General features: G+C 39.1%; 1 protein-coding gene across 10 annotated transcripts in view; it reads left to right on the forward strand.

The window, feature by feature from the left end:
• FOCAD (focadhesin) overlaps window positions 1-11,606 on the forward strand; it is a 270,485-nt gene extending 258,879 nt beyond the window's left edge. For all 10 annotated transcript variants that reach the window (XR_011531312.1, XR_011531311.1, XM_070589694.1 and 7 more), the window contains 4 exons: window positions 1,865-1,962; window positions 3,434-3,685; window positions 5,784-5,859; window positions 7,910-11,606. Coding sequence is in view for 8 of the 10 variants with exons in the window: in XM_070589694.1 (XP_070445795.1) it covers window positions 1,865-1,962; window positions 3,434-3,685; window positions 5,784-5,859; window positions 7,910-7,983 (500 nt within the window). In the remaining 2 variants the exon portion in view is untranslated. The remainder of the gene's footprint in view (window positions 1-1,864; window positions 1,963-3,433; window positions 3,686-5,783; window positions 5,860-7,909) is intronic.
• The last annotated feature ends 2,784 nt before the right edge of the window (window positions 11,607-14,390 follow it).

Raw genomic sequence — 14,390 nt, forward strand, 5'->3', positions numbered from 1 at the left:
AAAGATCCGCCTGCCCTCCCTTTTAAACTGCAACTGTTGCCTCAACTTAACAACTAGTTTACTGCTTCTTGACACAGGTGAGGCCTTGTTACATCAAATGAGGAGCACCTTGGCTGGAAATGGGCAGTTACAGCTCACAACAGCCACTCTTGGGAGATGGGAATGAGTTCTGTTGATTTTTATATTGTATTTGGACCTCCATGCCCTCAAGGATATAAACAAATTTATCAGGTTGATTCTGCCTGCTTCAGTTTCCCAAAAAGACAGGAGGTCCATCGATTCTGCCTGATGTTTTCATGAAAATGGCTTTTGGTTGGTCATTTAACAAACAAAAAAGCAAGAACAAAATTAAATAGTTATTCTACAGAAGAACTTCTCAGGGGTGAGAAGAATGAAACCTGGACACCCTCACTGCATCCTCAAGCCGGAAGAAGCTCCAGGCCTGAAGCTCTGCTGATGAATCATATGGCATAACTTTTAGACCATTTTAAACATTTACACTTTACTAATCATCTGAAAAGGGAGCTCCCCCCTTTCCCCTCCCTTACCTTTGGTCAGATGCTCATAATATCTCGAGTCTCCATTCAGGTTCTGAATGGCACCTGGCTTAAGTGGATCAGATGTGGCTGAGACGCCCTTGTGACCTGAGGCAGGCTACTCATGTTTCTGTGCCCTGTTTTCCCATCTCTTGTACCTTTAAGGTTTTGAGAGAAAGTTGACAAACATAACTGTAATACTCTTTTCAAGACTGTATAGGGAGGCCGGCCCAGTGGTGCAGTGGTTAAGTTCGCTCGCCGTGCTTCAGTGGCCCGGGGTTTGCCGGTTCGGATCGTGGGTGCAGACCTACACACTGCTCATCGAGCCATGCTGTGGCGGCATCCTACGTAGAAGAACTAGAAGCGCTTACAACTAGGATATACAACTATGTACTGGGGCTTTGGGGAGAAAAAAAAAGGCAGATTGGCAACAGGTGTTAGCTCAGGGCCAATCTTCCTCACCAAAAAGCATACCTTTACAAAAAAAAAAAAAAAGACTAAAGGAAATTTTGATTCATGCTCCTCTTCAGCAATTGAGATAGTTGTCTTGTATCTGCAGTAGTGTCTGCCCAATGGAAAATGAACTTGTGATAAGAAACTAGAATTTTTAATTCTAAATCAGAAGTGCATTTATCAGGAAGAAATCTAGTAAGTGTTCCCAGTTAAGTATGAAGATGCGTGAAGTAAACTGAGATAAATTTGATATTGCCTTGGTTATAACTAGCTAGCTTTCAAAGTTAGTTCCCCATTTTCCTCTTATTCACTAAATTTTGAAAGCCTTCCCAAGTAGTCTTTACTGCACCAGGAATCCTCATTTTAAAAAAATCGAAATGGAAAAATCAATATTTATGCTGATGTCTGTTCTCCAGTTACTCTATAATAGCTGGGGTTTTTTTCTTTTTGTGTCTTTGGGATAGATTTTCTCTGTGATTTTGGCATAAATTGCGAATATTGAAGCAAAGGATGTCTATAAATACAACTAATTATCCAAGATTTAACATTACTAGCCAGTTGGCATGCCACGCTTCTCCTAGTGTGTTTAATGTTGAGAGAGAAACTCCAATAAATGCACTTTATCACTACCAGATGGGTAGGTTTGAAGAATGAATTAGCTTTTGAAAATAAAGACCAAAATATGGTCATCTGACATGAATAGTGTCAAAGAGCTCTCTCAGGGCTATCACAAGTCTCAGGTATTGCGAGAGGCCGTGGAACAGTGGCATGGAATCCTCACCAGGTATTCTGCTTTAGTTGTGATGGCTATTACTGATCTTTTTACATTTCAAAGTAAAACTATGGTCTGGTAATAAAATGTCCTTTTTGCTCAGGCGTGTTGAAGAGAATGGAGTGGCTCTTGGAACTGATGGGTTACATCAGAAATGTTGCTTACCAGTCAACCTCTGTTCAGAACACGGCTCTTGATGAGGTACCATCTAGAGGCATAATTTGTGGCTTCCTTAAAATATAGAATTTGTATCTGCTCTCCCCAAAGAGGAATATGTTGCTGCTTGCAGCTGTCTTTCCCTCCTTCCTTTTATTTTTGGGAAGCAGTGGTGACAACTCTCTGATGTCACAAGGAAACCTATGTTCTTCAGGCTCTTGGAGACACCTTGGCTGCCCTTTGAAAAATATTTTCAACAGAATACGTTCCTGACAGGCAGCACACAAAAGACAATAGCTGGAGAGGAATTCCAGGATCCTATGTACTTGGGCTTGATCCCACAAAGAATGTGGGGTACAGGGCTCGGGCCTCCACACTGGCCCAGAGCATGGCTTCAAACACCTGGTTTGAAGAGGTTCCTGAAGTGTATGCAAGTAATCTGTGTTTGCACCAATACTTATGTGCGTGTGTGCACATACTGGAGGGGAGTTTTCATCGCACCTGCAAAATGACCTATGACCCAAAAAAGTTTAGCAACCACTGGTATTGGGTGAGTTAAAAAAAAGATTAATAAGTAAAATGAAGACAGCACTTTCCTACTCTGCTAATTTTCTTGATTTTGCTATCCATTGTGAATTTTTTAGTAGTAGGATTTTTTCTATAGGCATGTTTCATGAGTATCCTGTTTGCTGTGTAAAATTTGCATAACCTGGGATTTGAAATTCTGCCCCGCTTTTCTAAGGAGTTGTGTGTCTTTTTGAAATTTTAATTCGTGATATTACAAATTTTAAGAGATTGAGGAGTACTTTTTAAAATTTTTTTTGAACCAGCATAATCTGTCCTCTTTTTTTAAGTTTTTATTGACCTTTGTTTTCTTACAAAAATCTTTTAAAACTTAGAAAACACAGATAAGCAGAACAAAGTGTAATTTAAATCACACTAATCCAACAAGTCGGAGGTGGCCCTTGTTCCCACCACTTCTGCTAGTGTCTAAATTAGTCTAAAAATCTAAATGGATGGATTCCAGACAGATTTCTAAAAATGTATGTGGAGGGTCATTTGTTATTGTTCAAAAATAGAATCACACTACATATTTTTAAAAATCAGTTTTGGCTACTTAACGATAAATCTAAATGTCCTTGTATCACTCTTAATTAATTTTTAATCTCTTTGAAAATACCAAAACTGAGGAGTGTTTGAACCTCGGTATGAACAGGAATTAAATAAATTATGTTTCTCCTGAAATGTTAGAACAATAATAATGAAACTGTTGGGTCGCCAGTCTTCGAAAAGAGGATCCCTAAAACCTTCCAAAGCCCTAAAATGGCTCTTTATTAAGGATAGAAATAGAGTTCGCTGTTGAGGCCAGTTCCTCTTCTGGAGTGGCAGTGGGGCAGGAGGAGGGGTGGCCGAAGGGGAAGATGACATTGCATCATGATGGGGGTTGTGTATGTAAGCATGTCTTACACTGAATTGTTAAACATGTGACCTAACTTGGTTTCTATTTCCACTGTAGGCTTTGGACTTCTTGTTGCTGATATTTGCAACCACAGTGGTTGCGTGGGCGGACCACGCTGCCCCTCTCCTCCTTGGCCTCAGTGCCAGTTGGTTGCCATGGCATCGGGAAAATGGCCCGGCTGGGCCAGCAGCAAGCTTCCTTGGCAGCAGTCCAATGCACAGGGTCACTCTGCAGGAGGCTCTCACTCTCCTTCCCAGTAGCATGCCTCTTCTCCTGCAGAAAGAGCCGTGGAAGGAACAGACCCAGAAGGTGAGGTTGGCAGCCACGTACTTACCAGAGCAGGCAGCTGTTTTCTCTTCAGCAGTTGCTGCTGTAGAATTGAGGTTGGAGTTAAGTGAAACTCGAATCACACCTCGGCTTTTATGCTCAGCCCCACATCTCGGCCAGATACAAAGCCTCAGAGATTGAAGCTAGCCCAGGCCCAGGGTAACTGCTCAGAGTAATTAAAACAACAACAATGACAGCAGCAACAATCTGCTTACAGTTAGGGCTGAAGTGGAAAGAAAAGCTTATACTTGCCTTCATTTATTGAAGGCACATGTGTTCTTAATTCTGAGGATGAAAGGATGAGTGAGTTTTGAGAGCTCAGAATCTCAGAGTGAGGACAGAGAGGAAGGCAAGTTCAAGACTGCAAAATGGTATGATCAGAGGATAAGGTGGTGAGCAGGGGAAGGGGGTGATTAACCATGCCTGGGGTGGGTCAGGGAGATCTTCCGAGGGAAATGTGAGTCTGGAGCATCCGTCTTCTTGTAGCATATTTAAGGTTCCCCACAGCTCACTCGGTCCTACAGCCATGTTCCAGCTGCTCTGTGCTAGATTCCGAGGGGAGATGGGTAAAGGCCTCACGCCGTCCCCCTCGCCCTCTGGAAAATGCAAACTGTAGGAAACACCTTTTGGGTTTTAAGATTGAGATTCCCCAGGCTACTGGCTGTCGTGCAGAGTGTATGAAAACACGCTGCTTCCTGTACTTCTTATACATGGCTCGGACCTGTCTTTAATGTAGTTGATTGGAAGATTCTTTTTTGAATCCCATTTAATCAAAACTGGATTTTTATGAGGTCGAAAGCTTAAAACTAACCTTTTGTGGCTTATTCTTAAAATCTGAACATTATCTTTAAAAATATTTGAACTGTGGACCTTAGCCACATATAACTCCACTGAGCTTCTCAATTAAAATGCGTTTGTTTTCTTAAACCTGATAAGCATTAGTATTATTGCCCCAAATTTTGTGTTTTCTGTTTCATTTTAAATCAAAATAAATTTAAATGTGCTATCCCTTCATGTTATTCCTGGCCTGGGACACTGTGTTCACTTTGGGCTGCGTTGTAGACATCCTGCATCTATTATGTTTTTGCAGTCCTTGATTTATTTACTTAACAGTAGGATATTATAAAACAAAATTGAGAAAAAGAAAATAAACAAAGAAAAAAATTCTTTTAATTAAAGCAGGGAATTGGGAATATTTTCTTTTTCTGTTTTACTGTTTCTTCAACTCAGCTTCTATGTCCAAAGATAAAAATGCTTAGTCTGTATGACTAATGTATGTGTTTTTTAATGAGCCAAGATTGGCAACATTCAGTCATCAATGAAATTACCCTGTATCTAATTCAGAAACAATTTTGACTGCACCGTGGGAGATCAGTCAAACTTATGAGTACCATGAGTTTCTACCTCATTTGCAGGATTTATTTGCAGTTAACACGCTTGGCTCTACCTAGTAAATTATTTTATGCCTTTTCTCTTGCATTTCAACTTCCTGTTTCATATCCATTCGGGCACAAACTGTTCTCATTTACAGAAACACATTTTATTTTAGAAACAGGGGCTTACATCTGATATGTTTCCCTATTTATTGCCCAGCCTTGGAGCCTAGGCCTAGATGCACAGGAAACCAGGTTGGGGGCAGCATCATGTGAAGAAATCTGTGGGACTTTGAAGCCAGGTGTGCTTGGATTCAGATCTTGACTCTGCTATTCATTGGAAATGGACTCAGGCAAGGATCACAAGCTCTTTGGACCTCACAGAATAATGAGAGAGAGTGCGCATGGCACACAAGAGGCCCTCTGAGCCCATGTCTGCCTCACTCTCAAATCCAATAGCAGTTCTCAGGGTATTCAGCAGGGGAAGGAGGTTTGCCTTTGCTGGGTCATTTGACTAAAAGGGAACTGTGTCCAACTGTACCATCCCTTGTGCCTGGGCCCTGACTCACCTCCACTCCCCGACCCAGACATGTATTGCCTGGGGGCTGCTGCTCTGATAGGCGTGTCTGCAGGCCCAAGGGTGTGACTGATCTCTCACTGAGATTCGGGTTGTCTTCACTGACACTGTTCTTCATTTTTCACCCTAGTTCATTGACTGGATATTCACCATCATGGAAAGCCCGAAAAATGTCCTCTCAGCAAAATCCAGGGATCTTTTAAAAGGTATTACTTCTGTGCTTTATGCCCAGTGTAGGTGAAAACCATCCAATATTGTCGGTGCTACAGAACAGCTTTCTAGTGGTGTTGGTTTCTGAAAGGCCTCATCTAGGTTCGGTTTAGAGAAGTAATCTGGAGCTCTCACCAACATGGCACTTTGAATTAGAAAGTGGATTTAAAAAGAGTTTCAGTGCCTTTAAATTTAACTTTTAAACAGTTTTAAAATGTTTTATTATATGATAAAATATGATTTTAATTAAAATTTAGAAAATTCAGAAAAGTAAAGAGAAGAATCAAAGAGAAATTCAGAGTCCCATTGCCCAGAGACAATTTTGATACTTTTTCTAAGAAGTATTTGCCCCCTCTGTCTGTGAGTGTTGTTTAACATATTCATAATCATATACAATTGAAAAAATACACATAGACACTTTGAGTACCGACTTTTTTATTTTAAAAGCATTTAACTTGTTCTTACACTGGCTTCATAAATAGTATTTTTAAAAGCTGCATAGTATTTTGCCAGGGGAATTGGACATTTCCCATGCTTTCTGGCACTTAGATGGTTTTTGTGTTTTTATACTTCTCTGTTGATTTGTTAAACTATGACTGTAGGATCCACAAACATAGAAAATCTTTCTGTGACAATTATGTACATTATTTTATTACTCAAATCGGAGAAGTCATTTCAGCGTTGATTCTATGGCCCGAGACTGTCGTATGTGTTTTGGGACTTGGGGGTCTGGGTCCTACCAGAGGCTGTTGTTGATGCCCCTGACGTGCTGTAGGATACTGCACTGGAAATCTCACCTTGAGAAGTTCCCTGTTGGCCTGCACTTGGGTAATCCGTCTGGCCAGCCTGAATCATAGTATGACCATACTTTACTTAAGTATGGTATAATTGATTCGTTGTCCAACAAGCAAGATTTCCCTAATGTGCTGGTTCTGATCCTTCGCCCTACCCCCAAAGGAGGTGGAAGGCATGTGTAGGAAGGTGATTCTGATCAACCACCGAACTTCACTGAGAATCATGGCTGTGGCTTGACCTATTTTCACTTGATCCATCCCTGGAGACTTGCTGCTAGGATTTCCTCCATTTATTTGCCTCAGGGAGTTTCGACTCATTTTAATGGCCATGGATCCATAATACCATTGGTTACTCCAGACATACACAGTTGTCCCTCCGTATCCTCAGGGGATGGGTTTTAGGATCCCCCTTGCATACCAAAACCCACAGATGCTCAAGTCCCTTGTATAAAATGGCGTAATATTTGCATATAACCTACATACATTCTCCCATATACATAGTTATTTGGGTCAAGGAAGTACATGTTCACTTCATTATATAGTCAAGGGCCTATTAGAATCACACACAATAATTGTGTAACTCTGGCTCACCTACATTCCCTTACACTATTATATTTTAAATAATATCTCAATATATTTATATTAGTATCCTAAAACAAGATATATAACAAATTACATAGTGGGATTACACAGAACTTTCCTACTTTAAATCAATCCTTGAGGGACCCATGACAAATGAGAAAAAGCACAGACTCGTGGGTAATGTTCAAATATAGTTTAGTACTACCATGCTTACTCCATTGTGCCCATGAACCTGACTTCATTACAGGATCAGTTTTTTGGGGTTTTTTTTTTTGCTTTTAATTAACCATTTAATGGAAAAATCATATTCACGTAGAAAAGTGCCAAATAATAAGTAGATTTTTACAAAGGAAACACACCTATGTAATTAGCACCCAGATTAAAAAAAAAATCACCAGCATTCCAGAAGTCAGTTTTTGTTTTAATTTTGCAGAATTTCCTGTTAACTGGTTGCAGGGTAACTTTTTAAAAAAAAATAAATGTTTTTCCCCAGCCTTTATTAATGGTTTCTACCATTAAAATTCTGTGTAAGTCTTAAAGGGACTTCTGAGTCTTGAAGATTAGCCAAGTGAGAAAAAGCCGATTCTGTTCTGACACCTTTTGATCTAACGACCTTTTCAAATGCAGCAGCACCAGATGCAACCATGTACTTTACTTTTTGTCCCCTTAGCCACTCTGCTGTCCTTGCGAGTTCTCCCAGAGTTTAAGAAGAAAGCTGTATGGACCAGAGCATATGGTTGGTGAACAGTTCTGCAGCCGCCAGCAGCATTCTCAGCTGGATGAGGAAAACCATAGAAATGGAAGAAGTTTTTGAGAATTCGTGTCTGGTATCACTGAGACATGATGCAGAGAGTTAGGGTCCTGAAAGGGTGGCCGTGTAACTGGCAGCTTGACACGTGCACATCAGGAGAAGAGGACATCACTTCAGTACCCAGGCCAGTTGAGACTGAAACAAGAACTTGAATTTTCTTTTATTTGGCTAGAGTTCAATCTGAAGATTTCTTTGTGAAAATTTGACTATATCATCTCCTCTCCACTAAATTCTAGTAAAATTATCTGTGAATTTTGTGCATATGACTTTTATTTGTTTTTAAGGCACAGGGAAGGTTTTGCTTGTGGTAACAGAGGCATCATGATCTATTTCCCATGAAGTTTCTGGAGGATATTCATTGATTCAGTGGATCAATGACTCAGTGAATTAGATATGTTTTCTTATTCTTATCAATAAAACACTCTTTTGGAACTGCTATACACATTTAAAAATAAGCATAGTGTTGAACATTAGCTAAATCAGATTCATTAGCGGTGGCTACAATATTGTTATGCTTGGGTCTTTGAATGCAAGTGAAAGTTACCCAATTCAAAATAGCTTCAGCCAAAAAAGGGAAGATAAGCTCACAAACCAAAAAGTTTAAGAGAAGATCTGATCAGGCACAGCTGTATCCAGTGGGTCAAACAAGAGCCATCAGGGCATGGCATCATTCCACATGGTTGGCAAGATGGCTGCCGGCAACCTCAAAGGGCAGGAGAAGTGTCTTTGCTCACAGGTATGGCAGAAGCAACATGGGGAGGACTCTGGTTTAGCCTGGGTCATATGTGAGTCCCTGAACAACCATGTGGGCCCTGGGAGATGGGGTACTCTAGCTGACCAGGTCTGGGTCATATGTCCACTGAACTGGGTACCCCCCAGAAGAGAGATGATGAGTTGCTGGACAAATATCTCCTCAAAAGATCAAACTTTTTTATAAGTGCAAATCTCTATCTTAATCAGGCTGACTAGTGGCTTAATGACATGTAAATGACAGTATGTGACAGTATCCTCAAGGACTGCATTTTACTCAAGGGCTTGAGAATCAGCCAGCATTTTAATATTGATCTGTTTGCTAATTGTCTTTCCTTCATGCAGCCATTAACAAGGGCTGTCTTTAAGTACTCATATAAATGTATTGATGTATACATATATGGGATCACTGGGGAGATAATTTGTGCCACTAGCTTAATGTGCTTTTGTGTCTATCATGCTGTAGCAGTGCCTGGTACTTTAGCAGCACCAGGGAACTTTTAGTATTCCTGCGTGGCATGTACCTTCGTGTTGTCACCAAGTGTGCCTACCACTTAGGTTAAGAAGAGCTCCACTAGTTTTATTTCCCAAATATATGGATTTATGATTTCAGGTTTCAAATATTTGTGGTTCACCGTGTAAATCACACCCTTTTCCCAGGTCACAGTTCTTTTGCTGAACTCCATAGTGCACCAAGATGCTTACAGAAAAGAGGGAAGGGAAGGCTGGCTCTCGGGTAGTGTTTACCTGCATTGCCATAGTTTCATATATATTACTTCCTTAGCGTTTGGGCAGGAGGGAAATGAATGTGAAGGAAGCAGAAAGGTAGAAAATTTACATTAGAAGCCAGCTTTCCTCTCCTTCCCACTCACATACACTTTCCTATACTTCCTACCAATTAGAGGTTGACATTCACCTAACGTTTATTGTTGGGTGCCAGGCTGTGCATGCAGTAGAGCTTTCATGTGTATTATTTTATTGAACTCTTACACCAGTATTGTGAAGAGGCATTATTTTCTATTTTAAAATGGATAAAACACATCTAATAAGTGGCAGAGCTACACCTAGAACCTAGATCCTAGAACCCCAGATCCAATGCTCATTCTATTGCATCAGGCATCACCTACTTAAGAGGAAAACTCACCAAGGATTAAACCTCACTCATGCTTAATATTCATTGCTGTAATCAGATAAAAGAAACACCCCTGCCCCATATTAATAAGCCTCTGGAATTGGGAAGATTAGGAGTTTAGTGTAAAGGAACAGGTCTTCCTAGGTTGAAGGACATAGATTCCTGGGCCAACTTGCAGGCATGGATGGCAATAAAGAACAGTGAAGAGGAAGTGGGCGCTGAAGAACTGCTCTGCGTGTTTCTCCCTGAATCAGCGAGCAGAGCTTGCTAAGGCTCAAGGAAAAGGAGGAAGAATCAGCCCAGTCTGCTAAACCCAGACTGCCTTTTTCAGTTCAGGCCAGTTTCTTCCCATTCAAACTTTGTCCCTGCTCCTGCCCTTGAGAAGGAAACAGAAGAGTACAAAAGGAGGGAGTAAGATAGATCTCTATCCTCTCTTCCCCTACCTCCCTCTTTGCTTTCGGGAGTGTAAGATTCATTAGCTTTTCCTATTCATGGGAACCTCTAAAGAGTCTAAAATGGAAGATGCTAAATTTGAAAAATCGAAAGGGTCTAAAATCTATATATTCTAAGATGTGGGTCACTGGAATAAGAAGACCCTTTCTCTTGGTTACCGGTATGACCTCAGATAAGAATTAAGTTATTCCCTCAGGATATTTCATTTCCCCAGAAACCAGAAATCTCTGCTTTTTTAGACCAGATGTCTGAAACTATATATAAAAAGAGATGTTTCCTTACAAGTCATCTTCTGTTAGTTTTTGAAATCACAAGTTGCCAAGACAAATAGCATGCTGGAGTATACTAACAAATTGACATGTGGGGTTAGAGCCATGTTGTGTGTCTCAGAAGTATCCAAACACTCTGAGTCTTGATTTGAAAAGTGTACTTTTCAAACAGATGCTGGGATCCAGGCAAGTGCCTCAAATCTCCTTTGTGTATTGTTTGTAATGTAATGGCTCCATGGTAACTAATAGGCTGTTAGTAACCTTTTTTTGAAGTTAATTGCCACAAGTTAACTTCTCTAAATTAATTTTAACCAAAGATAATGGTATTATAATTATATAAGGAGTAAGATTTTATTAGGCACTCAACTACTGTCTTGAAATAACTTAGTCACTTTGAAAGTAAGCAGTAGTTTTAGATTTTTGGTAAACATTTTTGTAAATTGCTGTTTTAGAAGAGAAATCAGATCGTTTGGTTAAGAGGATGGGCCTTTGTTACAGCCAGAGTTGTAGGCTAGGTCTCTGGTCAGTTTGTATCTCTGACTCCAATCAGCCTATTCATAGCTGCAGGCATTTCAAATGGAACCAGGGGACAGAATGTGGCTGGAACAGTTCACATCCTTCGTCACACCTCACAGCATTATCTTCACATATCAACGTGTGTCATCATTGCTCTGGTCCTGGATGAGGTAATATGCTTTTATATTTTCTGGAAGGAAATACTTCATTCTGATCCTGGAAACTCTAAAGTCTCATCTTTTTTAATGTATGATACATAAAGTATTTATGAAGTTGTGAGTATGCCTGTAATCTGTTAATCTTCATAAACGGTACAAAATTCTTTGAAATTGCAATCTAGAAAGATCATCTGATTCCTGCCAGACATGGGAACTTGTGAAATAATTTCCAGCTATTGGATAAAAAAGTGGAATAAAAATGACAGTGATGACTTTGACTTTGGTTTTATTTTTTAGATAAAAGAAAGAACCTACTTCACAAAGTAGTTGTCAGCGTTAAAAGAAAGAATACAAAAATATGCTTTATAAATTCTAAAGTGTAATATAAATGCTATCACTTTTATATGTTTCACTGAGAAGAAATAGTAGCTATAATGCTTGCACACAGGCCTGAAAACATGTACATTGGGACTTTGAAAGATAATGGAAATTTCTTAATTAAGATATTGTTCTCCTTACCTTTTAAAACATTCTAGAAGCAAGTAGCACATCAAAGATACTTATATAAGCCTTAAAAAAAAAACCTTCTATATTTGTCTTCTGAACATGAAGTACCTTTGAGGATGAATCAACTATAATTAAAACATCACGTAATTCATCTGAGAGATTTTCTTAAAATATGTTTTTTTCTGGATGTAGTGGTAGTAATCCATAAAGTCAGAGTTCCACAGTCATGAGTGTCTGCTATGAGCCACGATACAAGGTTCTGGGGTACAAAGTGAACAAGACATGACATTCCTGCCCTCCTGGAGCTTATATTCAGAAAATGGAAATCAGTAAACCATCATGTAATAAAGAAAAGCATCCAGGAAACGTGTTATAAATTTCCTACTTCTGTATAACCCTTTATAATTTACAAAGGCTTAATTGACCATAGTTCATTTGCTCTTCATAACAACCTTGGGCAGTGAAGGAAACTGGAACTCAGAGAATCATTTGGTTAGTAAATATTGGAGTTGGATTTCAAGTCAAACTCAGTGCTCCTGCCTCCAGACCATGTTCTCTCTCACAGGACCCCATGGTTCAACTGAATATCAGGAAGGAAGTACACAAGGATACCTGCATTCATCTGATGAATTGAGACATATTTTTACTAATTGATTTTCATATGCAATTGACCGTAACCTTTTTTAAGATGAGATTTAAAACTCCAGCTACTCTGAGCAAAGAGAATAATTAGTTAATAATTCCTATTTAGTGTGTTTAAAAACTGTTTAAACCTGAAAAAATGAAGACCATCATCTCAGTTCTAGAAACAGAGAACTACATGGTATGGTGGCTTTAATATAAGTTGTTATTAGCAGTTTTCTGTTCAAAGTGGAAATACTTCAGACTCGAAAGCAGTGATTCTCACACTGTAGTGTGCATGAGGCTCATTTAAGGAGCCTGTCAAAATGCAGATTCCTGAGCTCATCCGAAGTTGCTGGTTCCACAGGCCTTCAGTGGAGCCCAGGAATCTGCATGCTAAATAAACAACTTTAATTCTGGGACGCTTGCTCCCTGGAAGATATTTTGAAAAACTGTCCTGGAGAAAAGTGCCATATCGAAAGTAGCATATCATTCAGACCCAGAAGAAGAAAGTAAACATTACCTGAACAAAGGAGAACATGATAATGTTTACAAAGCAAAAATAAACAAATGAGAGGAAGGTGATGGGGCAAGGAGAGATCATTTTTAGCACATTTTAATTTTAAATTAATACTTTGGCACAATAAAATGTAACTGTTTTCTTTGTACATAAATTCAAATAAATATAAGATTCTTTCTCTGGAGAAGCATTTTGGATGTTGCTCTTATATCTACTTCATCTTTAGAAAGCAGTATAGATTCTTATATGTGACAACTTGCTCAAGCTAGACAGAATAAAGTATAGTAAAAAAAAACAACAGCTTCTCTGAGGGACTTCAGTGAGATGTGGTACATTCTTTAGTGACAAACTTCTTTGCAGGAAGCTTGGTAAAGGTTTTATAATGTTGTGCTGTGCCTGGCACATTGTAGGCACAAGAGAAGTGTTTCTTGAATGAATGTAGGCATTGTGTATGCAGCCGACTAGGGATCAACTCATTCCACTAAGCTTAACCTGTTTATTGAATGAAAATCTAAGACCAGGAAAAGCATACTGGAGAGAAATAAAACGCATCTATACTGAATGGATATGTTTGGAAGAAATGTTAGTTACTGCTTTTCATTCAACAACTTTGATAAAGAAAAAGCCTGAGGACTCTGATGATGCTACATGCATGTGTGTGCGTACTTGTATTTTTTAGGCAGTCTTTTGCTGAGTGCTGAGATAACTTCTTCAAAGCAGTTTTGATTCAGAGCAATTTTACTGCCCGCCCCCCCCCGCCTTTTTCAGCACCAGAGGCACTGCTGATGTTGATTCCTGCTCCTTAGCTTGGGTGACTTAAAACTTCAGGCAGTGAAACTTGGCATTTCAAACTCCGAAGAAAGATCATTTAAAAAGTTGTCTTACGCTTTCAAAATATCTGTTTCCTATTTCATCTATATTAATTAGATTTGAGAAACTAAGCCTTTGATGACACTGAACAAAATGAAATGGAGATCTGATGGACATATGGTTAAAACAGATAGCCAAAGAAATCAACTGTGCAATCTGGGTAACATCCGATTAACTAGATGTTTACTCAACGTCTGGGTTTCTTAACCTGGGGAACATGAACTTGAATGGGAAAAGAAATGACATCCTTATTTTCACTAACCTCTAAAAAAATTTAATATTTCTTTTGATTATGAATATAGGCAACCAACCACAGTAATATTAACAATTGTAACTCTGTCACCAGAGGAAATCACAAGAGTTTTTTATGTTAACAATTGTTGAAGCTATCTCAAATTATTGTCAAACCTCATCTCAATACTTCAAAATTACCATAATTATAAATATACTTGTATTTATTTTCGGTCTTCTATTTTTAGAAGTAGAAAGCTTCTTTAGGTAATCTGGTTTAAAAATTAAAGTATCATTTAGTAATGCAATTTTA

This window comes from Equus przewalskii, chromosome 22 (genome assembly GCF_037783145.1).
Source record: "Equus przewalskii isolate Varuska chromosome 22, EquPr2, whole genome shotgun sequence".
In the NCBI taxonomy this organism is placed as follows: Eukaryota; Metazoa; Chordata; class Mammalia; order Perissodactyla; family Equidae; genus Equus; species Equus przewalskii.